Raw genomic sequence first — 26,165 nt, 5'->3', positions numbered from 1 at the left:
TTCAAGTCAGATGCCAATAAGGTTTATTGTCATTGGCTATGCTTGATGATAGGGGAAGATTGCAAACGTCAATTCTTCCCAGTCTGATATTGACATGCAAGCAGTAGGTCACGTTCTGAAATACTGTATTCTATTTCAATGTGTAAGAGTTCACTATGTACATTTCCTAACGTCTAAATGTATTTGATATATATGTATATACACTACTGTTCAAAAGTTTGGGGTCACTTAGAAATGACCCACAAATGCTGATGCTCCAGATACTCAACTAGTCTAAAGAAGGTCAGTTTGATTGTTTCTTTAATCAGAACTACAGTTTTCAGCTGTGCTAACATAATTGCAAAAGGGTTTTCTAATGATAAATTATCCTTTTAAAATGATAAACTTGGATTAGCTAACACAACGTGCCATTGGAACACAGGAGTGATGGTTGCTGATAATGGGCCTCTGTACGCCTATGTAGATATTCCATAAAAAAATCAGCCATTTCCAGCTACAATAGTCATTTACAACATTCAAAATGTCTACACTGTATTTCTGATACATTTTAAGTTATTTTAATGGACAAAAAATGTGTTTTTCTTTAAAAACAAGGACATTTCTAAGTGACCCCAAACTTTTGAACGGTATTATATATACTGCTCAAAAAAATAAAGGGAACACTTAAACAACACATCCTAGATCTGAATGAAAGAAATAATCTTATTAAGTACTTTTTTCTTTACATAGTTGAATGTGCTGACAACAAAATCACACAAAAATAATCAATGGAAATCCAATTTATCAACCCATGGAGGTCTGGATCTGGAGTCACACTCAAAATTAAAGTGGAAAACCACACTACAGGCTGATCCAACTTTGATGTAATGTCCTTAAAACAAGTCAAAATGAGGCTCAGTAGTGTGTGTGGCCTCCACGTGCCTGTATGACCTCCCTACAACGCCTGGGCATGCTCCTGATGAGGTGGCGGATGGTCTCCTGAGGGATCGCCTCCCAGACCTGGACTAAAGCATCCGCCAACTCCTGGACAGCCTGTGGTGCAACGTGGCGTTGGTGGATGGAGCGAGACATGATGTCCCAGATGTGCTCAATTGGATTCAGGTCTGGGGAACGGGCGGGCCAGTCCATAGCATCAATGCCTTCCTCTTGCAGGAACTGCTGACACACTCCAGCCACATGAGGTCTAGCATTGTCTTGCATTAGGAGGAACCCAGGGCCAACAGCACCAGCATATGGTCTCACAAGGGGTCTGAGGATCTCATCTCGGTACCTAATGGCAGTCAGGCTACCTCTGGCGAGCACATGGAGGGCTGTGTGGCCCCCCAAAGAAATGCCACCCCACACCATGACTGACCCACTGCCAAACCGGTCATGCTGGAGGATGTTGCAGGCAGCAGAACGTTCTCCACGGCGTCTCCAGACTCTGTCACGTCTGTCACGTGCTCTGTGTGAACCTGCTTTCATCTGTGAAGAGCACAGGGCGCCAGTGGTGAATGTGCCAATCTTGGTGTTCTCTGGCAAATGCCAAACGTCCTGCACGGTGTTGGGCTGTAAGCACAACCCCCACCTGTGGACGTCGGGCCCTCATACCATCCTCATGGAGTCTGTTTCTGACCGTTTGAGCAGACACATGCACATTTGTGGCCTGCTGGAGGTCATTTTGCAGGGCTCTGGCAGTGCTTCTCCTGCTCCTCCTTGCACAAAGGCGGAGGTAGCGGTCCTGCAGCTGGGTTGTTGCCCTCCTACGGCCTCCTCCACGTCTCCTGATGTACTGGCCTGTCTCCTGGTAGCGCCTCCATGCTCTGGACACTACGCTGACAGACACAGCAAACCTTCTTGCCACAGCTCGCATTGATGTGCCATCCTGGATGAGCTGCACTACCTGAGCCACTTGTGTGGGTTGTAGACTCCGTCTCATGCTACCACTAGAGTGAAAGCACCGCCAGCATTCAAAAGTGACCAAAACATCAGCCAGGAAGCATAGGAACTGAGAAGTGGGCTGTGGTTACCACCTGCAGAACCACTCCTTTATTGGGGGTGTCTTGCTAATTGCCTATAATTTCCACCTGTTGTCTATTCCATTTGCACAACAGCATGTGAAATTTATTGTCAATCAGTGTTGCTTCCTAAGGGGACAGTTTGATTTCACAGAAGTGTGATTGACTTACATTTACATTACATTTAAGTCATTTAGCAGACGCTCTTATCCAGAGCGACTTACAAAATGGTGCATTCACCTTATGATATCCAGTGGAACAACCACTTTACAATAGTGCATCTAAATCTTTTAAGGGGGGGGGGGGGTTAGAAGGATTACTTTATCCTATCCTAGGTATTCCTTAAAGAGGTGGGGTTTCAGGTGTCTCCGGAAGGTGGTGATTGACTCCGCTGTCCTGGCGTCGTGAGGGAGCTTGTTCCACCATTGGGGTGCCAGAGCAGCGAACAGTTTTGACTGGGCTGAGCGGGAACTGTGCTTCCTCAGAGGTAGGGGGGCCAGCAGGCCAGTGGTGGATGAACGCAGTGCCCTTGTTTGGGTGTAGGGCCTGATCAGAGCCTGAAGGTATGGAGGTGCCGTTCCCTTCACAGCTCCGTAGGCAATCACCATGGTCTTGTAGCGGATGCGAGCTTCAACTGGAAGCCAGTGGAGAGAGCGGAGGAGCGGGGTGACGTGAGAGAACTTGGGAAGGTTGAACACCAGACGGGCTGCGGCGTTCTGGATGAGTTGTAGGGGTTTAATGGCACAGGCAGGGAGCCCAGCCAACAGCGAGTTGCAGTAATCCAGACGGGAGATGACAAGTGCCTGGATTAGGACCTGCGCCGCTTCCTGTGTGAGGCAGGGTCGTACTCTGCGAATGTTGTAGAGCATGAACCTACAGGATCGGGTCACCGCCTTGATGTTAGTGGAGAACGACAGGGTGTTGTCCAGGATCACGCCAAGGTTCTTAGCACTCTGGGAGGAGGACACAAGGGAGTTGTCAACCGTGATGGCGAGATCATGGAAGGGGCAGTCCTTCCCCGGGAGGAAGAGCAGCTCCGTCTTGCCGAGGTTCAGCTTGAGCTGGTGAGCCGTCATCCACACTGATATGTCTGACAGACATGCAGAGATGCGATTCGCCGCCTGGTTATCAGAAGGGGGAAAGGAGAAGATTAATTGTGTGTCGTCTGCATAGCAATGATAGGAGAGACCATGTGAGGATATGACAGAGCCAAGTGACTTGGTGTATAGCGAGAATAGGAGAGGGCCTAGAACAGAGCCCTGGGGGACACCAGTGGTGAGAGCGCATGGTGCGGAGACAGATCCTCGCCACGCCACCTGGTAGGAGCGACCTGTCAGGTAGGATGTAATCCAAGCGTGGGCCGCGCCGGAGATGCCCAACTCGGAGAGGGTGGAGAGGAGGATCTGATGGTTCACAGAATCAAAGGCAGCAGATAGGTCTAGAAGGATGAGAGCAGAGGAGAGAGAGTTAGCTTTAGCAGTGCGGAGAGCCTCCGTGACACAGAGAAGAGCAGTCTCAGTTGAATGCCCAGTCTTGAAACCTGACTGATTAGGATCAAGAAGGTCATTCTGAGAGAGATAGCAGGAGAGCTGGCCAAGGACGGCACGTTCAAGAGTTTTGGAGAGAAAAGAAAGAAGGGATACTGGTCTGTAGTTGTTGACATCGGAGGGATCGAGTGTAGGTTTTTTCAGAAGGGGTGCAACTCTCGCTCTCTTGAAGACGGAAGGGACTTGGAGTTACATTGTGTTGTTTAAGTGTTCCCTTTATTTTTTTGAGCAGTGTATATTAGATATTGGGGGGCTTCCTGTGATGTGGTTTTGTATGCATGATTGTTCTATAAGTGAGTTAGCTAGCATGCCCTAAATGTAATGGTCACATTAACTCCCTGCTAATTCACAGTTATTTCCGTGCTAACAGACGAATCTCACAAATCTACAGTCGTCAACATACTGTTGTCCTGCACATCTAATGTGCTTCCTTTTTTCTATCATCAGGTACTTACATTTATTGTATTTTGTGATATTTTTGTCATTGTTATGAGGTTTGATAACAAAATGCCCAGTCTGATATACAGTATGTATGCAAGCGGGTAAACACCAATCAACTGGGACCGCTGGCTGGAAATTTCTTTAAGAACACAACTCAAGAGAGTTAAGAAGTATGATCCCTATCTGTTAGACACACACACACACACACACACACACACACACACACACACACACACACACACACACACACACACACACACACACACACACACACACACACACACACACACACACACACACCCAGACATACAGTACATACAGTACATACATACCAGTGGAGGCTGCTGATGGGAGGACGGCTCATAATAATGGCTGGAATAGAGTCAATGGAACGGTATCAAAGATGTGGTTTCCATGTGGTTGATACTGTTCCATTGACTCCATTCCAGCCATTACTATTAGCCATGCTCCCCTCAGCAGCCTCCACTGATACATATGCAGTTCACACAATACCGACAAGGCGGTGTGTGTTTGTGCTCTGCATTATCTAAACTGATTTAAGGTCACCTCTACCTCTACCTACACCAATACAATTATATCACAAATGATAAAACTGACCCAGGACCAGCCTAGGGGACACTAGGGGTTAAGAACACAGTACCTTTGCATTCTGTGATGTCGCTGATCATGAGATGGTTTGGTCGTCCTGAAAATTCAGCTGTGCATGTCACCAGTGCCTCACAAACCGCCTCAAGGCCATTCAGAACCACGACAGGCCGTGATCCGATGTACAGACAGAACACGTTACCATAGCGCCTCTTCAGCTGAAACACAGAGGTAGAGAGAGGGAGAGAGAGTTCCCAAGCGGAACAGTAAGTTGTGTGACAAATCAGACACATCTGAAGATGAAGCTAAACCATAGCAAGCAACTACTGACAGTTCCAGAGGAGGACAGTACATAATAATGGCTGTAACAGAGAGAATGGAATGATGAATTTCATACCATACCACCTATTCCGCTCCAGTCATTACCACGAGCCCGTCCTCCTCAATTAAGGTGCCACCAATCTCCTGTGAAAAGTTATTGTATTGTATCATTGACACTCCTCACTATCTGGGTTAAATTAATATGGATGAACAAACTTCTGTAACAAACAAATCCCCATCAAGAACCTTTTTGAGGGTTGTTTCAAAAGCGGAGACAGTGCATGTTGATTTAGGCCTGATAAAACCTTTTGGAACCTGACCTATTTTGGATCAAACACAGTTTAGTGGCTGTTGCTGCTCTGACATGAATCACAATGGCATTTTAGTTAGTATCTAAGATGCTTAAGTTGAAAGTCTTCTAAAAACATTGTTGTTTGTTCAAGCTTAAAGGTCTGTAAGGACGCTACAAAACCATATCTTCCTGCACACAGTTTGGACAACTTCAAACAAAACCAAATTACTGGTGACTATTCAATCACTGACAACATACAGTATATGACACAAAAATAAACCCAGTGTAAACCAAACTTTTCCAGGTTTGTGGATTTTTTGTAAAGTTCTCTTACCCTTTCCAGATCTTTGAGGGGGTTGACAGGGTCCAGCTGTAGCAGATTTCCGAGGATGGGCAGGAGACGGGGTCCTGGGGGGAGGTTTTTCGGTCGGCGGACCCTGATGAAGAAGAACAGGAGGAAAAATAGCAACAACATCACCGAGCCTATCATGGTGACTGGGCTGCAGGAAATGTGTTCTTCACCATTTAAAGATACCAACCACACCACCCAGGGATATTTGCTGACTCTTAGACGCCACCCACACACATTAGACTGCTTTGAACACTAGCAGTCAGACAGTGTTCATTAGGAGGGATATTTGCTTACTCTGAGTTTACAGCCTTGATATTGACTAGCCTATTTAGACTATTAGGGGATTACGAACCTGTGGTTGAACACAGTGTTCACCACTAATAATTGCACTCAAATGGAGTTCATTCAACGTTTTGATTAGAGTTGTTCACGATTTAAAGAGAAGCCTCCTACACACATTGTCTGTTTATGCTGCCTTTTGTTGTGGAAAATTGTCTTAAGAATATAACACTCTTACAAGAACTTGTGAATTCAATATAGGCATTAATACAGCGTAGCAAAGCTGAGCTGGTCCGCGGAACATCTAACTTCCCTGAGCATCGGCTCTTCTTTTATGCACATACAGCTTATGGGTACATCCCCTATGTTAATGCAATTACTCCTCTTAGTCCTTGCGCCACCATTATCTTCCAACCCGAGTTTCTTGCCTGTTTACGCCTGATAACGCCCACATCTGTTCCGGTTTGGATTACAATGGTGGCAGAACCCCCTAGCTTATACAACAAATAATACATTTATTGCATATGGTTCACATGTTGGTCAATTTGCCACCATCCTTCCTCCTGCTTCCTCCTGACATTGGTATGTCAGAAGGCACAAATGTATCTATGTTCTCAGCTAATGCAATCTTTGGCATGACATCCTACTCAGAGATGGCAATTGTATTGCATGCCCCCACCTCTCTATCCGGTCAATGTACTCATTGTCTACATTAGTGGCTCAGCATATCAGCTGCCCCTAGTTACATTACATTAACTCCCACACTTTCCATTTTATTATGTATTATAATTTTTCTAATATTATCATAACATTTCTATTTTAATACGCATTATTATATGACCTAGATCAAGTCATAAACCACAGCACTTTAAACAAAGTTATAGTTGGATTTTTCTTTTGTAGGGAAGCAATTGAAGGCTGTGGGCGCCCAAACCTGACTCCTACTGTTCAACTCACTAAAGGGAGGAATCTGTAACATGCAGTAACACAGATAGGACAGCAGTCTGCGCCATTACTTGACTGGCCAGCACCCATTTGAAGTTACCAGCCAGCACTCAGAACAGCTCATTTCAAATGATAACAATTTAAAAATAAAAACATAAATATATGTCAGCTACTTCAATAAAATAATTTCTGCATCAGTCATACCATTAGATATGAGTTCAGGCAATGTTTTTTTTATATAGATTAGGCTATGCTTTAAAACTGTTAAAAACATTTGATATGGGCTAATAGGTTTTTAAATTGTCACAAAAAATACTATCAGTCAACATAAAGTACGTGTCTGTGACATTTGAGATCTAAGAGACAGAAATGACTAACGTAAACGTTTAAGTTCTAGTAAGTAGTTAATGTTGACTTCATAAAGGCTAGGCGATATGTAGCATTTTAATTAAATATATGGACACTTTTATGAACAATATCCTATCCTATAGGCTACAGCTGTTGAGACCGCAGTTGGTATTAAATTAAACTAAAAACAACCACAAACAAGTAGAGAGGAGATTTGATCAGGGAGAGTTGAGTTTGAGTGTAACCATTTCTCCAGTTCAACCTATTTGTGGAGCCAATTGAGTAGGGTGCAGGGTGACTCTTATCTTTCATACCACCGCTACATCGTGTTTGACAAGGCGTCAAAAACACTTTGGTTTCATTTCTTCAATTGTGAAACTCCTCAGCTGCTTCAGTTACACTGCTTCAACAAAGCTCCAATGTCGTTCTCTCACCTTCAGTCAGATAGCCCTAAAGAATGTGGCAAGCAGTCACAACTCTAAGAATTGAAAATAAAAAATAACTACAAACAAGTAGAGAGGGGTTCCGATCAGAGAAAGTTGAGTTACGTTTGAGTTTAACCATTTCTCCAGCTCAACCTACTTGTAGAGCGGACTGAACAGTATGCAGTGACTCTTATCTTTCATACAAATCAAATTAAATGTTATTTGTCACACGCGCCGAATACAACAGGTGTTGACTTTACCGTGAAACTCTTAATTACAAGGAAGAAAAATTAGCAAAATAAAAAAAGTTAATAGTAACGCAATAAAATAACGAGGCTATATACCCTGCAAGGAGTACATTTTACATTTTTGTAATTTAACAGACGCTCTTATCCAGAGCGACTTACAGTAGTGAATGCATACATTTTCTCTCCGTAGTGGTCCCCCGTGGGAATCAAATCCACAACCCTGGCGTTGCAAACACCATGCTCTACCAACTGAGCCACACCGGACCGTTACCGATGCAATGTGCAGGGGGTATGAGGTAGTTGATGTAATTTATGTATTATGTACATGTGGGTACGGCTAAAAGTGACTAGGTAATCAGGACATAAAATAAACAGAGTTGCAACAGGGTATGTGAAAAGTGTGAAAGAGTGTGAAAGTTTGTCTGTGTGAGCGTGTGTGTGGAGTCAATATGCATGTGTGTGTGTGTGTGTGTGTGTTGGAATGTCAGTGTAGTATGTATGAGTGTGTGTGTAGAGTATGAGTGTCATAGAGTCAGTGCAAAAAACAGGGGGTCAATGTAAATAGTCTGGGAAGCCATTTGATGTCTCATGGCTTGGGGGTAGAAGCTTTTCAGGAGCCTTTTGGTCTCAGACTTTGTGATCCGGTACCACTTGCCATGTGGTAGCAGAGAGAACAGTCTGTGACTTGGGTGACTGGAGTCTCTGACAATTTTAGGGCCTGCCAGGGAGCTCGGCCCCAGTGATGTACTGGGCCGTATACACTACTCTCTGTACCACCACAATATCATGATTTGCAGCTCAAATGTCAGTCTATAGCACCTTCAGTCAGATAGCCCTAAAGAATTTAGCAAGCAGTCACTCACAACTCTAAGAATTGAGCAGGTCATGAATTAATTGAAAGATTGAACTCCAACAGTGGTAGAAAAGTACCCAATTGTCATTCTTGAATAAAAGATACCTTAATAGAAAATGACTCAAGTAAAAGTGAATGATCCAGTAAAATACTACTTGAGTAAAGGTCTAAAAGTATTTCGTTTTAAATAAACGTAAGTATCCAAAGTAAATGTAACTGCTAAAATATACTTAAGTATCAAAAGTAAAAGAATAAATCATTTCAAATTGCTTATATTAAGGAAACCAGAAGGCACAATTTTCTTGTTTTAAAAAATGTACAAATAGCCAGCGGCACACTCCAACAGACATCATTTACAGACAAGGCATTTAAGTTTAGTGAGTGCGCCAGATCAGAGGCAGTGGGGACGACCAGGATGTGCTCTTGATAAGTGCGTGAATTTGACCATTTTTCTGTTCTGCTAAGTATTCACAATGTAATGAGTACTTTTTGGTGTCAGGGAAAATGTTTGGACATTATTTTCTTTAGGAATGTAGTGAAGTAAAAGTTGCCAAAAAAAACTACTTAAATTCTACTTTAAATAATTTTTATACTACTGAACTCCAAGGTTGTATCCTTGACTCACTCTAAATTGCCTCAGCCTGTTTGGAAGCTACTGACCACTTTCCAGCCACAGATGGCCATGGCAGTCACATAACATAATATTATGCTCCTCATGGTGTCAACTAAGTAGACAAAAGTGTGTATGTTGTGTGATACAAAAAAGACAACATTCTAAAAAGTTTTCATATATTATTTTTTATTCATACAGGTAATCAGGAGTGACTGCCCATTTTTAAAACAAATATCCTCTGAGCCTCACTTAGTCTATAAAAACATAGGAAGGTTTACTCAGTGGATTTGTGGCTACATGCTGAGGTTGTTTGCACATAGGATAACAAAGACGGGTGTGTGAGTGTCAATCTGCAACGTGTACATTGTAGAATTGGAAGAGATAGGGGGTTACAATTAGTATATTCCTGATAATATAGAAAAATAAAACACATTTACGTATACAACCAATATATCACCTGTAGAATAGTTCATTTCGTCCCATTTCAGACACTGACCAAAAATATACGGTCCTGAACTGATAGGCCGGGGTGACAAAAATTCCCATGCCCATTTCTGGTTCCAGTTTGCGCCGATGTGAACTTACTCGTCAGAACATGAGCAGGTTACAAACATAAATATGCAATAAAACCAAACCATACAAATGAAACAGCAGATTTGACACTAAATTATAAAAATATTTACTGCTGAACAAACACATATCATCATAGTTGAATCTGGATCCGGATGTAAAAAAAAAAAAAAACTGAGACAAAATATGTATGTACTGTCCTTGACAGTGTCATTTCACTATAAAATACACCAAAATAAAGATAATTTGACATTATAAAAAAGAAAGTGTGCACATGCACACACATACACTGAGGGAGAAACAGACAAGATATAAAATGCACCAGCAACTGAAGAGAACTGTAAGCCTCATCAATAGTGTCAACAGATTAGGACTGGTAAAAGGCTTTGAATGGATTTACATGTTGTCAGTATATTGTGGTGTTGTGGCTGGTCTTGTGTACCTGACTCATAGGAGAGACTTGATTGCAGCAGGTGAGGGAGCTGATTATCTCTTCCTGCTGTGACTCTAGCACCACTATGTGGGCAATGGAGTAGCTGCACTCCTCACAGCTCATTGACAGTAGAATACAAACAATGCAGCTCCTCACAGCACCTGTCCCTCCCTACCCTTAATCACCATGTAGATCTGAAAGGATCAAATAGGTCTGCAATATGGCAATAGCTCTACCTTGCCCTCTAAAAGACTTGATGGAATTGTCACTATATTGCTTACTATCAAACCGTTTCAGATGTACATAAGTACCTAGGTGTAGTGGTTGATTTTGCCTTGAGCAACCCATTCAATTCCTATCCTTACCTCAACCCAAGCCATCTTTACTTGCCCCAAATGGAGCACAACTCAACTTTTAAAAACACATCCACTGTTACTTCAGTAGCACAGATCAAAAAATATATTCCATGACATCATTAAAGCTTATAAGCCTGTAGGGGAGGGCTGCTCTCCAGGGTAAGTGGCATCATCTCCCTGTTCAAACATCAACAAAGGGGACGCGACAAAAATAAAGAGTATGAAAATTATCAAAAACTGTTCATCAATTCAGCTTATATTACAAGACTCCAAAAATAGACCTGTTTGTTAGTACTCAAAGAATTGTTTTAAAAAAGTGTTCTTGGCTTTCTTTAAAAAAGGGCCTCTTCATGTGAGCCTTGTGGAAGGGTTCATAGGTCAAAGGTTGAGGATGGAGACGTCGAAGAGGTCACAGAGGCCCTCGCTCTCATCCAGGTTATAGATGTAGTCATGGTCACCCGGGGGAGGAGAAAGGCGGAGGAGTGGAGAGAACACTGGTAGAGAGAGGGAGAGGGATATAAACATGAATAACTGGAATCATCAAGTCAAAGTAAAGGTGTTTATAACATAATCCGTTTTAGACTCTTACCTTCTGAAGCCATAAGTTCCTCTAGTAGATCTGCACTCACCATCTCTACACACACACAGAGAGAGAGGTGAGAGAGTGTCTGCTGTTCACATAAAGTCACAGCTTATCATTAACTTCATTTCCTGAAATACAACGCAAGGGTCTGTTCGGATACATTTAAATAAAGTTTAAGACATGTTACACATGCACACGGGGTCAAACACAGTACCTGTAGCGGGGTCAAACACAGTACCTTTAGCGGGGTCAAACATGTCAGAAAAATATTTGGGGAAATCCAGCACTGAAAAACACAAGGCACAATATAGACACCATACAAGTACATTAGAGATTGTTTTTATAAGGTAGAGCCAAGTTACACACCGTTTTCCTGCGTACAGTTATTAAACAACCAAAAATAAAACAGCTTGCACACACACATTTCTATAGCAGGCAGGCATTGTACATAATTTGTTGCCACACAGATGCTTCCTGTGTTACAGTGCATTGGGCAGAGCTTAATGTAAAAAAAAAAAAAAACGTTTCAAAACCACTGTGGTCGGAAGTGTGTGCTTACTAAACAGATAAACAATGTACGTACAGTACCAGTCAAAAGTTTGGACACACCTACTCATTCAAGTTGCATTTCATATATATATATATATATATATATATATATATATATATATATATATATATATTTTTTTTTTAAACTATTTTCTACATTGTAGAATAAAAGTGAAGACAAACTATGAAATGTCACATATGGAATCATGTATTAACCAAAAAGTGTTAAACAAATCAATATATATTTTAGATTCTTCAAAGTAGCCACCCTTTACCTTGATGACAGATTTGCACACTCTTGGCATTCTATCAACCAGCTTCACCTGGAATGCTTTTCTAACAGTCTTGAAGTAGTTCTCACATATGCTGAGCACTTGTTGGCCGCTTTTCCTTCACTCTGCGGTCCAACTCATCCCAAACCATCTCAGTTGGGTTAAGGTCGGATGATTGTGGAGGCCAGGTCATCTGATGCAGTGCTCCATCACTCTCCTTCTTGGTCAAATAGCCCTTACACATCCTGGAGGTGTGTTGGGTCTTTGTCTTGTTGAAAAACAAATGATAGTCCCACTAAGCACAAACCAGATGGGATGGCGTATCGCTGCAGAATGCTGTGGTAGCCATGTTGGTTAAGTGTGGCTTGAATTATAAACAAAATCAGAACAGTGTCACCAGCAAAGCACCCCCACACCACCTCCTCCATGCTTCGGGAAGCATCCATTCACCTACTCCGCATCTCACAAAGACACGGCAGTAAGAACCAAAAATCTCAAATTTGGACTCATCAGACCAAAGGACATATTTCCACAGGTCTAATGTCCATTGCTCGTGTTTCTTGGCCCAAGCAAGTCTATTCCTCTTATTGGTGTCCTTCAGTAGTGGTTTCTTTGCAGCAATTCAACCATGAAGGCCTGATTCACGCAGTCTCCTCTGAACAGTTGATGTAGAGATGTCTGTTACTTGAACTGTGAAGCATTTATTTGGACTGCAATCTGAGGTGCAGTTAAAACAAAAGATACGTTCATTAGAGTTATTTAACTAGTCAAGTTAGTGAAGAACAAATTCTTATTTACAATGACAGTCTACACTGGCCAAACCCGGGCGATGCTGGGCCAATTGTGCGCCGCCCTATGGGACTCCCAATCAGTTGTGATACAGCCTGGATTCGAACCAGGGTGTCTGTAGTGACACCTCCAGCACTGATATGCAGTGCCTTAGACCGCTGCGCCACTCGGGAGCCCATCTTGCAGCAGAGGTAACTCTGGGTCTTCCTTTCCTGTGGCGGTCCTCATGAGAACCAGTTTCATCATAGCGCTTGACGGTTTTTGCGATTGCACTTGAAGAATGTTCTTGACATTTTCCGGATTGACTGACCTTCATGTTTTAAAGTAATGATGGACTACCGTTTCTCTTTGTTTATTTGAGCTGTTCTTGCCATAATATGGACTTGGTCTTTTACCAAATAGGGCTATCTTCTGTATATGCCTAACTTGTCACAACAACTGATTTGATCAAAAGCATTAGGAAGGAATGAAATTCCACAAATTCACTTTTAAGAAGACAGACCTGTTAATTGAGATGCATTCCAGGTGACTGCCTAATGAAGCTTGTTGAGATAATGCCAAGGGTGTGCAAAGCTGTCAAGGCAAAGCGTGGCTACTTTGAAAGATCTCAAATATATTTTAATTTGTTTAACAGTTTTTTTGGATATAACATGATTCCATATGTGTTATTTCATAGTTTTGATGTCTTCAGTATTATTCTACAACGTAGAAAATAGTAAAAATAAAGAAAAACCCTTGAATGAAAAGGTGTGTCCAAACATGTCCTATCGTGATTAAGTACCCATAAAACATTGATACGTATGATGGTATCGCCCCCCTAATGGCCAACCCCACAATTGTATTTATTTATTATTATTTAAAAAATGTAATTTAAAAAAAAGACTGCTAAAAAGTACCACCAGCGAGAGGAATCATGATAAAATATACATTGGAGCAAAATCTATTTTAGTAGTGTATTCCTCTACGTTGGAGCTTTGGCACGAAGAGGTGTGTGCCGGTATTAGGTCTGGGCGACATGGCCTAAAAATCATCTCTCGATTCTTCCAAACCTATGGGCGACTCACAATATACATTTCTTGATTTTTTGTTGATGTTTTCACTAAATAAGCTTTGTTGTACAATTAAAAGGGCAAATACACTGCATTTCAACAAGTCAGCAATAATCAAATGGATTCAGGGCTTGTGAAAGTGCAAGTGACAGTCAAGGATCGTTGCTGGCTGTGCGTCGTGTGATGGGTTGTAAATTATCAAGAGCATGCAACTCCGCTGTCGCTATAACTGGATAATTATTCAATGAGTCACATTTTTTGCCTAATCTTCCTCCCTTATTAGCCTAGGTTTCTTTCTATATGTTGTATAGGTAGGTTGTGGACTACATTGCTAATTATAGGCTATGGAAATTGGCCTACTCTACACATTTCTTTCATAAGCTTTGCTCAGCTGTAAGTTCTTTTGAATTCTCATTACATTTTTCCATCTTGATATTGTTTCCTCAATTTTACTTCTTGTTGCCTGTAACATTTGTTATTTAAAAAAAAGCTGTGATGTTCGCATTTGAAAGCTGCAACTTTAGGACTTTAAACACTTCATTAGAATAGCCTATTTGGTTAATAGTATTCATAATTTTAACTTCATGCTTTTGATAGGCTATTTTAATTAGTGGGATTTGGCTTTTAGCCATTTGGTTCACAACAGAAAGAGGGAGGGTTGCATTATTTTCTAATAATGTTCAACTGTAAGGTTTGTTCAAACGACTCATTACATTTTTCTATCTTGTTATTGTTTGTTCTACCCCTTTCATATTACCTTAGGCCTATTGTGTTTTAAGGTTATTCAAAAACAACATAAAACTTACCGAGATAAATTATCTAACGGCATTCTAAGCTAATTGTTTGATCATGAAGTAGCATGGTGGGAGGGGCAGGAGAAAGCCAGCATGCATAAAAACTTAAGTCATATTCATATCAAATTGAATTCTAACTCACAGTCAGATGAATCGGATTTGATTGGTTCAAAGACAGTCAAGTTGTTGTCCAATGAAGCAGAAGACTGGAGGGACCGGGTGTCCAATGATGGTGGTTGCTGAGCAGGTTTTTCAGTGCAGGAGGTGTCTGGTAGGTAGATAGGTAGGTAGGTAGGTAGGTAGATATGTAGACACAGATGTAGACATGGGACAATTCAATGATATTGTATTGAGAGTTTAGCAGACAAAACATTTTCATAGAGCATGAGAGATATAACAGTGAGGTCACCTGATGGCTTAGCTGCTGAATGTGCTTTAGGCTTGCCGGTGGCCAGACACTGGGTGGTCTCGACAAATGTGTGAGTGGGTGTGTTAGTGGTTGTGTCTGCAGAGGCTGCCGCAGACTTTGTGTTCTGCAGCATTTCCTCAGGGGGCGGGACTGGCAGCACCACGGGGGTTGAGTTAACTGGGTCCTTGTTGATGAGCAGAACATCAATGGGCCCAGCAGCGCTCTTCAGATGGATCTGATACTTCCTCTGACCGTTTTGAACCTAAAAGTGGAGACACACACACTTACTTTTCACCCTGAGGAGACTGAGACAGACTGACTAGGGGGGAGGAGGCAGAAACAAATCGAACTTACAGCTTCAGGTATGGGCACCTCCAGCTGCGTACCAGAGGGAGCACGCACCGCCAAGAGGGTATCACCTTTGAAGCAGCTGCAGATGTCCTCATGATTAACATAGGCCAGAGTTGGTCAGAGTTAAGGTCAGACACACACCTTAACAGAGTATTATAACAGTGTTAATGCTGGCAAATGTGTCCTCTGCTATTGTACAGACAAGACAGAGCTGCAGCTCTTTTTCTATACTTTTCTACTGGTGTGGACTGTCATGGATACCTATGTAAGGTTAGGGTAACAATTTAGATGTTGGTGTAGGTATGAGTATGTGGGTACATAGTAAGGATATGGACTATTGTGTGTGTCCTCGGTCACGTTCTTGATGCTTTGTTGGACCCACACCCTCTGCTGGTCCAGCTCACTTTCCCTCATATCCAGATCTTCAAGCTCCGACTTCAGGTCAATCAGCCTGTCACCAATCTCCCTTGAGTTACAGCCTGGCCCAACTCCCCTTAGACAAATAGTGTACAGAAATGTAAGCACATAATGTGTGCATACCTATACACATACAAGCGGGCGAACGTACACTCACTTCCACTGAATACTATTCTTGGACTTCTTCTCGATCAGGCCGATGCCCTCCAGTACATTGGTGATGTCATAGATGCGCCTCTTCTGTCTGACGGCCAGGGTGTCTGCTGCCTACAAGAGCAGAAAAAACTGTCAAAGCACACCCTCTCTCATCAGAAGCAAAATAACTTAATTAATTATTTTAAAATGCAAGCACCCAAATGTCCCTACCAAGGCTATTTTCCTTAGAGGGAAATGCATATCCAGCGTAGGGTTAATAACAAATCACAAAGGTCAGAGCCTGTGAGACAGGGGCCTGTCAACCAATCACTGGATGGGTCATAGACCTGGTAGCCAATAATAGGAGAGGTCACAACCCTATGAGCCTATCAGAGGGGGGACTAAACAACGCGGACAATAATGACAGACTGTGACACAGCCACCCGCTGAGCGATGAGACACGGCTTGTCTCTTTTGCACACACACTCTGTGTTTTACCCTCTTTTATTCCTGAACTCCTTACTGACATTAACCTAGATCATGTAACAGTTTCACTTAGTTTTAGATTAGAGTTTAAGCTTCTATTTTATAGTATAAATCATCAAGATCACAGTGCATGTGTAATTGCTGGCTTTTGGCCAATAAAAAAATGAAAAGCCGATAAATAAAATTGTTGCTGGTCAAATTGACCGTGAGAAAAAAAAACAAGCCCATTACAAATAATATCAGTTGATGGAAATACATTTGACTGTCAGGCTTACTGGTCTATAGGCTAAAGCTGCAATATGTAACTTTTGGGCAACACGACCAAATTACAGATCGGTCATTATTGAAAGCAAGTTTAAGAAGCGGTAGATCTGTTCTATGTGCGCTATTTCTATGCTCCCTGTTCTTAAGTTTCGTTTTTGCATTTTTTATTTTCAGTTTTGTACACCAGCTTCAAACAGCTGAAAATAGAATATTGTTGATTATGGAAAATATATATCATAGCTGTTTAGATGGCAGAATGATTCCCCACACGGTACTTGCTTGTTTTGTCACATAAATTCTAATTGTTTGCCTAATTTCAGTTTTTGCAACCAGGAAACGGGGGATTGATTTCTGCATAGTGCAGCTTCAATTTACAACATTTTGTGTAATTAAATTGGGGCGTGTGTATTTTCGTTAGTCGCCATGTTTCTTATTTATTACACGTGCACAGCATACAGAGCCAATTTTTAAAGGAATATCACTTGTCAGAGAGCACTAGAGCTGCAGATCCTCAGCTCGTTGCTTCTGGAGTGTCAATGCGCAACAATTCTAAACGCAATCAAATGTTAAAAGCTGTTTTGATGGTCATGATTAAAAATAGCTACTATTGCTTTATTTCTCAACTGAAAATTACAGCGTGCCTTGCATTTGCCATTTATTGAGATACTTCGGGAATGAGGCCCTTTATCTACTTCCCCAGAGTCAGTTGAACCCGGGGATACCATTTGAATGTCTCTGCTTGCAGTTAAGGAAGTTGATAACTAGTGCTAGCACATTTGCTAACTAGCGTTAGCATAAACACTGTAAGTCTATGGTATCTGCTAGCACTTCCAGTCATTGCGCTAACACTAGTTAACATTGGCTCACAAAACTACCTCCAACTTCCTTCATACTGGACACAGAGACATACAAATGTTATCCACGAGTTCATCTGACTCTGGGGAAGTAAATAAAGGGCCTCATTGTCAAAATCCCGAAGTATCCCTTCAAGCGTTACAGTGTTAGTAAACACCTATTAGATTGTAATTAAAATCTTCCCGGACACACTTTTCTAACGAAAACCCTGGTGTGGGTGTCTGAGTGCATGTCATATTCCACATCCATGTCCTCGGAGTTTGTTGCACATCTGTTACAACACAATGTAGCAATCAATATCAATCAAACAGGGCAGTCCTTAAATGTATATAGGTTTAAAATTGAAGACTGCGATTATACTAAAACATAAAGAAACCATAGCTAACAATTCTCACACAGTCAGACAGTCAAAAGAGATGCAGCCCATCACTCACTACTTTGAGATCGAGCACCCCGTCCTCCGCTTCCTGCAGCAAAGTAACGAACTTCGTGGTGAGAAGTCCGAGGCTCCTCTCGTGTCTCTGAGACTGGGGAGCATCGGAACCTTCCAGCTCGGTTCGGCTCACCTCCAGCTCCATAACCAGTCTGAATCGGTTGGATGATATAGTGAATGGGAGGTCTCTGGGCCTATGCCCTCGACCGTCCTAGTCCAGTTCAACTGCAGGGATAGTTGCAACCCTAGAAAGGCTGTGCCGACACGGGGTCAGTGGTCGGTCCAGTTCGTCTCCCCGTGAGCCAGAACACAGTAAGCAGCCACCCAGCAATGATGTCCTGTGCTCGAGCCGTTGGAGGCGGGCTGAAAGCCGGGATGGTTTCAAGCGTAGGGAGCGTCTGCAAAGTGAGGACACCACGGGAAAGTGAAACGAAAATAACACAACTACTCACTGTACCATAACCTACTGTATGCATTGCATACGGAGACGAAGCTACAGTAGAGTAACTAGTTACATCTTTTAGAGTTCCTACTCCAATTTGATCAGATTGTGTATTGAGTGCAAAATACCAAGTTAGCAGTAAATGCAAGCCGGTTTCGATTAGACCTCCGCCCCTGGATTGGCTTGGTAACTCTTTGGCCAACCACCCATAGTTACGTTAGCTAACTACAGTAGTTAGCACAACAAGGTAGCTAACTAGGTAGTGTACAATAGGTACATGCATATAACTAAAACAACGATGGCTAGTGGCTAACTGGCCATCGTTAACTAAACGTTAACTTAGGTGGCAAGATAACTAACTCATCCGATTAGCAACAGACTAGATAACGTTAGCTAGCTACAGTACCTAGCTATCTCCTGTCACGAGTGTCCTGATGAATGGTCGTAAGTACTTACCAATGAGTTCATGAGTTGTCCTCAAAGCAGCGTTGGAATGCTATTCAAATTGAGTTTGTTTCATCGATATATTGTAAGCAAGCAATCACTCAGGGCATTTACTTAACTAATATTCGAAAGGCAGTTTAAAAACTCCCTCCTACTGCATCTTTCATCCAACAGAACCAATGCATTTTTCTTCCTGTTCACGAATGTCTCGCGTACAGCGAACTTGACAGAGAACGAGGCATGGAGCGACGCAGGAGATAGCCAATGAAATCACGTTATAGCTAGGGAGCGTCACATAAAGATGAGTATCACGATACAGCGCAAAATGAAACGATATTGTAATATACACTGGGTGTAAAAAAACTTGCATGACACCAACTCTTGCCATGACATAGACTTATCAGGTGAATCCAGGTGAACGCTATGATCTCTTATTGATGTCACTTGTTAAATTCACTTCAATCAGTGTAGATGAAGGGGAGGAGACTGGTTAAGTACGTTTTTTTAAGCCTTGAGACAATTGAGACACGGATTGTGTATGTGTGCCATTCAGAGGGTGAATGGGCAGGACAAACTATTTAAGTGCCTTTGAACAGGTTATGGTAGTAGGTGCCAGACACATTTGTTTGTGTCAAGAACTGCAACCCTGCTGGGTTTTTCATGCTCAACAATTTCCTGTGTGTATCAAGAATTGTCCACCACCCAAAACACATACAGCCAACTTGACACAACTGTGGGAAGCATTGGAGTCAACATGGACCAGCATCCCTGTGGAATGCTTTCGATACCTGGTAGAGTTATTGTCCCGACGGGGGGGGGGAGTTTTGCACACTCAGTGTATATTGACCCAGTGTCTTGAATAAAACACGGTATTAGAATGTCTTTCAGAACTATGTCAAGACGACATTCACATTTTTGGAACAAAGTAGAGAATGACCAATAACCCATACACCCACAGACAAGTTTAAAAGCAGAAATAATTTTGACAAGTCAAGGACTCTTTTCGCCTACTTTGCAAAGCCCCAACCCTCTATGAGTCACTCACGTGTAAGTAGATTCCCTAAAAACATGCCACTTCAATACAGCTACGACTTTTCCGTAACAGGTTAGGATAATTAACGTAGCAGTTTAGGAGGATTAGGTTAAGGTCAGGAAAAAGTTTAGTGTTAGCGAAAATGCTCTCCTAACATTCTACAAAAAGTCACTTGTACTGAAGTGCAGTGTTTTTAGAGAGTACCCAAGTGTAAGATTGAAATGACCAGAAATCATGGACACCAGAAATCTCCAAAAGTCCCCACAAGGACAGTAAAACAAGGAAAATTCTCCCTCATGCGGATATTTCCCAGGTCCCCATGAGGAAAAAGCCTATTTTAGGCATAGGGGTTAGCTTTAGGATTGGGGTTACAATTATGTTCAGGGTGTGTGTGTGTGTATGTGTGTGTGAGTGTGACAGTCTTGTCATGGTACTTTAACTGACAGTGTGGCCTTTGGATTGTAATGTATTTTGTGGATTCAAATAAAGTATTTAAAATGTGTGTGTTTTTGTGTATGTGAGTGTGTGTGTGTGTGCATGTGTGTGCTATACCTCTGCATCCTACCACTGGATCAGAGGCTAAAGGTGTGATGGTCAAACACAAAGGGGCACAGGGTGGGGAGGGGCCAAAGGGGGCATCTCCCTTCCGAAATTACAGTGTGACCTATTTCTGTCTACCATGGTTATAAACCCACAAAGAAGCCTTCCCGTGAGGCCCAGCCCAGACAGAGAAGACTGGAGTGGGACAGTCAATTGGGGTAGCATCCCCCTCACCCCAATTCAGCACGGAGGCCAAAATGTAGCAATGCTTCAAGATGCAGGGGCAACACAATAAAATACTATGGTACAATTTATTTCAGTTTAATATATGCCACTTAACAGATTCTTTTTATCCAGAGCGACATGTATGACAGAGTGCATATTTTTTATTTTATTTGAATGTGATCTTTGCGGGAATTGAGCCCGCGTTGATGGACCAGTTACGGTCAGAGTATTGGATCAAGCCAAGGTCGAAATTATTTAAACCCTGGTCTGAGGGTCACATTGGCGAGACAACCCCTGATGCATTGGTTGTGTGGAAACGGGTGCATTGGGGGTCAGGGACAGCCGTATGCTATGAATGCACAATGAACAACATGAAAGCCCAGGCCGCTGTGCTGTCCCTGCACTGTTGGGGGAGGGGGGGGGGGCATTGTTTGACAGACAAAAGGCTAACGGTGCCCAGGACAACCCACAGTGCATTTGGCCCCTATGGGACAGAGGATGAGAGACGAGAGGGAAACAAGGGTATCTGGAGAGTACACCCAACCAGATGCCCTCCCTTCTCCTTCCAAAACTAGAATTTCCCACCTCACATCCCCATCCTAAAGAGACAACAATACAATGACAATGAGAGGGCCTCTTCCTCGCAATAAAATAAGAATGAGCCAGAATATAAAGAAGGAGAAAAATTTGAGAGCGAGTATGAGGGAGGGGGTTAAAGGACTGAATGTGATTTCTATGATCTTGTAGGAGCTGATGGTGGGTGACTAATATTCCAAGACAGAAGAACACAACACACCAGTTGTCATACTAAATATGTCATACCCTCTCCCCAATTCCATTTAGATTTTTTCCAAATTGAGTTTCTCTGTTTTATTTTTTCTCGTTTCAGATTCAGTTATTTACTCTCAAAATTCCAAATTATTTATAGAGAAACATCAACATTGGATGTCCTGAGTCCATGTCAATGCATCAATCAAATCAAAAGGAAAAGAAAAAAGCTAACAAATGTAGACTTTTTTGTGTATATTCCTTTTTTGTGTAGATTCCTTTAATTGCACACCTAAGGCCTGATTCCGGCCCGAGTTAAGCCATAAACTGAATGTTATTTATTTTTATGCACTTTTCTCCATATGCATATTCTGACCTTGAACTTAAACATGAAAATAGCATGCTGTTCACCCCGCTTTTCTTTAAAGGTGGAGATCTAAGAAATGAAGGTGTGGCAGACCGGTGTATCTACAGATAAGCCATACTCTGACCTAGACTTATTTCCCTCATAATTCCACCACCTTCATGCATGAGGAAGCCATGAATTAGGTCGAGCGAACTGGCTAACTGGCTACACAAAGTGATGGACAAGCACACACCACACAGACAGGCATGCTGTGCTGTTGCTTCTTCAAAAAGTTACTAGAAATACCAATCTCTGATGCATTATTTTCATATCTTGTGAGAAACTTGTGTAGGTCAACAGATTTTCTAATAAGTTCAATACATTTAATGAATCTTCTAGATTCAACATATTTTGAACATTGTTGAATTGCGTATTAATGTTGGGACCTACTTGATAGTCTGGTAAAGTGCCACCCTGATTCACCCCCTTGCACAGTTATCACAATTTGTTGCTTGGAAAACTACTCCAATCAAAAAGTTTTGTTCAAACACAAGTCAGTATAGACTATCAAGGTTATAGGGGGGACCGGGACCGGTGTTGCAGTTGTCACACTTTTTACTCTTGTGTGTATTTTCAGGCACCAATATCCCTTACAATAATCTTTTCAACGTTAATAGAAATACCAAATTCTTGGGTTGAAATGGGGACCATTTTTATCCTCCTTATTCAAACATGGAGTTATTAGCAGGGTTAGACGTCACACAGAATGTGGTTGGTTGTCACAATGTTGCTAGTAGATTATTTAACCTCTACGGGGTTGGTGCCAATGATTCATTGGATCAGTATGAAACTTTGCACATACACTGCTCTCATCTAGTGGCCAAAATCTAAATTGCGCCTTACCTGGAATAATACATTGTGACCTTTCTCTTGCATTTCAAAGATGATGGAACAAAATAAAAAATATGCATGTTTTTTTCTTTGTATTATCTTTTACCAGATCTAATGTGTTATATTCTCCTACATTAATTTCACATTTACACAAACTTTAAAGTGTTTCCTTTGAAACGGTATCAAGAATGTGCATATCCTTGCTTCAGGTCCTGAGCTACAGGCAATTAGATTTGGGTATGTCATTTTAGGCGAAAATTGAAAAAAGGGTTCGATCCTTAAGAGGTTTTAAGCAATAGCCTATACCATGCAGTCTTAGAAATAGCCTTTCTTTGATCGAACAATATTCCTAACAAAATTCAGCATTTTATTCATTGAGAACAACATATTACATTTTGAGTACATTTGTGTGTGAATGCGTGTTTGCACATGCATGTTTGCGTGTGTAGGTTTGTGACAGAAAAAATATGTGTGTGAGAGAGAGGCAACGAAGGGAGCTCTTTATAGCACAAGCCCAGAATGGAGCTCGGGATTTATTATATACTGGAAATGGCAATGTCCATGAATAATGTTGTTATCATGGGTTAGATTGTGACAACCAACCCCCTAAATAGTTATAATGGAGTTGATAGTGACAACGAACGCCAAATTCAATGTGACAAACATCCCTAACTGAGCAAAAATGCTAACAATGATGCTAGTTACTACATGGCTTGACCTAGCAACTCGGAAATAGGTTTGAAATAAAGTTCTCCCCTTCCTCTTTTCAACAAACATAATTGTTCATGGATACGGCCATAATTAAAACTTTCACCTATGAAAAACACATAGATTTCCCTCACCTGACGAGCAGGTGGATTAATTATTTTAAAGAATTCACACAAAGCAACCTCTAGATTGGGAGTATAAGCACTGTGACAACCAACTCGAGACAGCCAAACCTGGTCTCCCCTAATTGTCATGTTTGCCTATGACTCTAATTTAGTCATTTTCTTTATTCCCTCATGTGTGCTTTATTTTGAATTTATTTACTTAAAAGTGCTTTAAATATTGATTTACTCCTAACGTGTGCTCTATTTAGGTTTACATCTTATTTACTTATTTGAGTGACTCCTTTTAATTTGAATTGATTAACCCCCTTTTGAGTGTTTGTCTCTTTGCGTGAGTGAGGGAATGAGTGTTAAAGGTAGATTCAACTACAAAAATAAATAAAGAGAGTAGCACGCTCTATATACAAGCTGCAAGTAATTTATTGGGTAAACCACCAATGCTTCAGCATCACCATGCCTTCTTCAGGATAGACTCAGCCAAATGATGTTGCCACGAGCTGCACCGGAGATATTGAGAGGAGAGAGATTCAACACTTTGCTCTCACACAGTCACACACAGTATATGGCATGTGCATGGGTTTGCTTTAGACTGTGTACAGCATGGTAGCCACGGGACCAAAACAGTGAAGAAGTTGAGCCTAACGCTTCAACGCTCTTAGTTGTTGCTGAAATTGACCCACTAAGCTGTTTACTTTCTGCATCTATGTCACATCACTGAGTCTACCTTTAATAATGCTGTATTCACAACCTTCTTCTTCGGTGGAGTTTAGGGGGGACTACATCCTGAAAAGTTGTATTGGATTAGGGTCAGGCTTACTCAGAAAACAAATCCAAAACGGAAATGGGAAAACAAAACTTATAATGCCCTCTAACGTCTGAAAACAGCATACAAAACAAAACAAAAAATACTCAGTGCCCTACACAGATCCGGGGACCTGAGAGGATGCCATGCTCCTGCCAGTACTTCATGCAGCCCTTCACCCTTTACATTCCTCACTCCCAAGAATCTTTCAGCTTCCACTACGATAATAGCAATCCTTCCGAGTTCTTTACCACTCCTGTAGTGCAGTTTATCACCGTAACAATAAATGCCCAAAAGTCCATATTTTTCATGATAAGGGTATCTGAATCCTGCAGCTGACTGCGTTCATAACCAAGTGGGAAGGTGGTATTCACCACAAGAGGCAATCTATCAATATGGTTTTTTAACACTATAATTTGTTTACAAGCATGATAGCTGTATTTTTAGTTTACGGTTGATGCAGCTTTTTGGCCATTAACCAATCTCCATTTCTCAACGAGTTCAAAGCACGTGAATGCATCCAACCGGTATTCACGACTTCACAACTAGTAATTAGCACCTTACCACTTGGTTATGAACACAGATTTAGGGACCAGAGCCACGTCCCCCACATCTGAGGAGCATTGGGGTTAATGAGTTGCTACTGCACAAAGGCAGCCAAAGGCAGAAATTAACATGAAATTCTCTGACAACCGCTCAGGTGGACATTCCTGCAGTCAGCTTGCCAATTGCACGCTCCCCCAAAACTTGAGACATCTGTGGCATTGTGGTGTGTGACAAAACTGCACATTTTAAAGCGGCCTTTTATAGTCCCCAGCACAAGGTGCGCCTGTGTAATTATCATGCTGTTTAATCAGCTTCTTGATATGCCACACCTGTCAGGTAGATTAAATATCTTGGCTAAGGAGAAATTCTCACTAACAGGGATGTAAACAAATTTGTGCACAACATTTGAGAAAAATAAGCTTTTTTTGTGAGTATGGAACTTTTTTATTTCAGCTCATAAAACATGGGACCAACACTTTATAGGTTGTGTTTATATTTTTGTCCAGTGTAATTAGAGCCTATTGAGCATAATCTCTCAGACACCCAGAGCATCCCCAAGGGGTCACAACCTTTGTGACAATTGTTGCTGAAGCAGATGAAGCTGAGAAGGAACAAAACATTACGTTTGTGAATTTAGTGGAAACCTGCCCATTTGTAACAAGCATGGTAACAAGCATTCATTGTTACACCTTTGTAATTACAGACCGCAATTACTACCAGTTACATGTTGTTATTACACCATTGGTTTTACAGTGTAATTACACATGTAATTACACTGTAATAAGGACCTCATGAAATTAAGTGTTACTGATTTAACCACAAAGACCAGGGAGGTTTTCCAATGATTTGCAAAGAAGTGTTATTACTATTCAGGTTCAGAAAACGTTAATGTCCTCAGAGAGGCAATTCATTTTGCAGCAGTCATAAAACATATCACATAACAAAACAAATGTATATAAAAAATAGCAAAGGATGTTTACAAGCAACTAGGCTGGGTAAATGGATTTTCATAATAAAATGTAAAAATGGGCTACTTGTTAAAGTGCAAGTGCTAAAGTGCAATTAGTTCAACATTTTGTTAAATTACAGAATTGCATTCAGAATAAAAGAGTACTTGGCTCTGTCTATTTTTTTTTTTACCTTAGGTAGTCTGTTCTTGCGGCCAGAGGGAAGGAGCTGGAATTCGGGGTGGAGTAGGTGAGAAGAGTCAACCGTTATATTATTCGCAGTCTGGAGAGCTCTGCCCAGGTAGAAAGATGACAGTTCTTACTGTTGCAGCCCCTTGC

The 26,165-nt window shown here is 41.7% G+C and overlaps 1 protein-coding gene across 3 annotated transcripts; it reads right to left on the bottom strand.

Annotated features, from left to right (window-relative positions):
* Window positions 1-9,436: 9,436 nt before the first annotated feature.
* Window positions 9,437-19,146, bottom strand: LOC100195281 (E2F transcription factor 4). 3 transcript variants are annotated; one of them, XM_082957520.1, is made up of 10 exons: window positions 18,911-19,146; window positions 18,014-18,410; window positions 15,997-16,106; window positions 15,755-15,915; window positions 15,426-15,535; window positions 15,072-15,333; window positions 14,805-14,930; window positions 11,424-11,495; window positions 11,216-11,260; window positions 9,437-11,120 (listed from the first exon to the last, which is right to left on the bottom strand). In XM_082957520.1, exons 2-10 carry the CDS (start codon window positions 18,155-18,157, stop codon window positions 11,005-11,007), a joined length of 1,146 nt encoding a protein of 381 aa, XP_082813646.1. In that variant the 5' UTR covers window positions 18,158-18,410; window positions 18,911-19,146; the 3' UTR covers window positions 9,437-11,004.
* Between the last annotated feature and the right edge of the window lie 7,019 nt (window positions 19,147-26,165).

This window comes from Salmo salar, chromosome 11, assembly GCF_965601325.2.
Source record: "Salmo salar chromosome 11, fSalSal1, whole genome shotgun sequence".
NCBI lineage: Eukaryota > Metazoa > Chordata > Actinopteri > Salmoniformes > Salmonidae > Salmo > Salmo salar.
This window is presented reverse-complemented; position numbering and strand designations above follow the sequence as displayed.

Excerpts from the sequence above, each read along its gene's own strand:
- LOC100195281 (XM_082957520.1), bottom strand. The coding sequence starts at position 18,157 with ATGGAGCTGGAGGTGAGCCGAACCGAGCTGGAAGGTTCCGATGCTCCC. Across the intron at positions 15,334-15,425 it reads AGGTGCCCATACCTGAAGCT|GTTCAAAACGGTCAGAGGAA; the intron begins GTAAGTTCGATT and ends CTCCACTTTTAG. Across the intron at positions 11,496-14,804 it reads CAAATCCGATTCATCTGACT|TGCTGGATTTCCCCAAATAT; the intron begins GTGAGTTAGAAT and ends TGTGTTTTTCAG.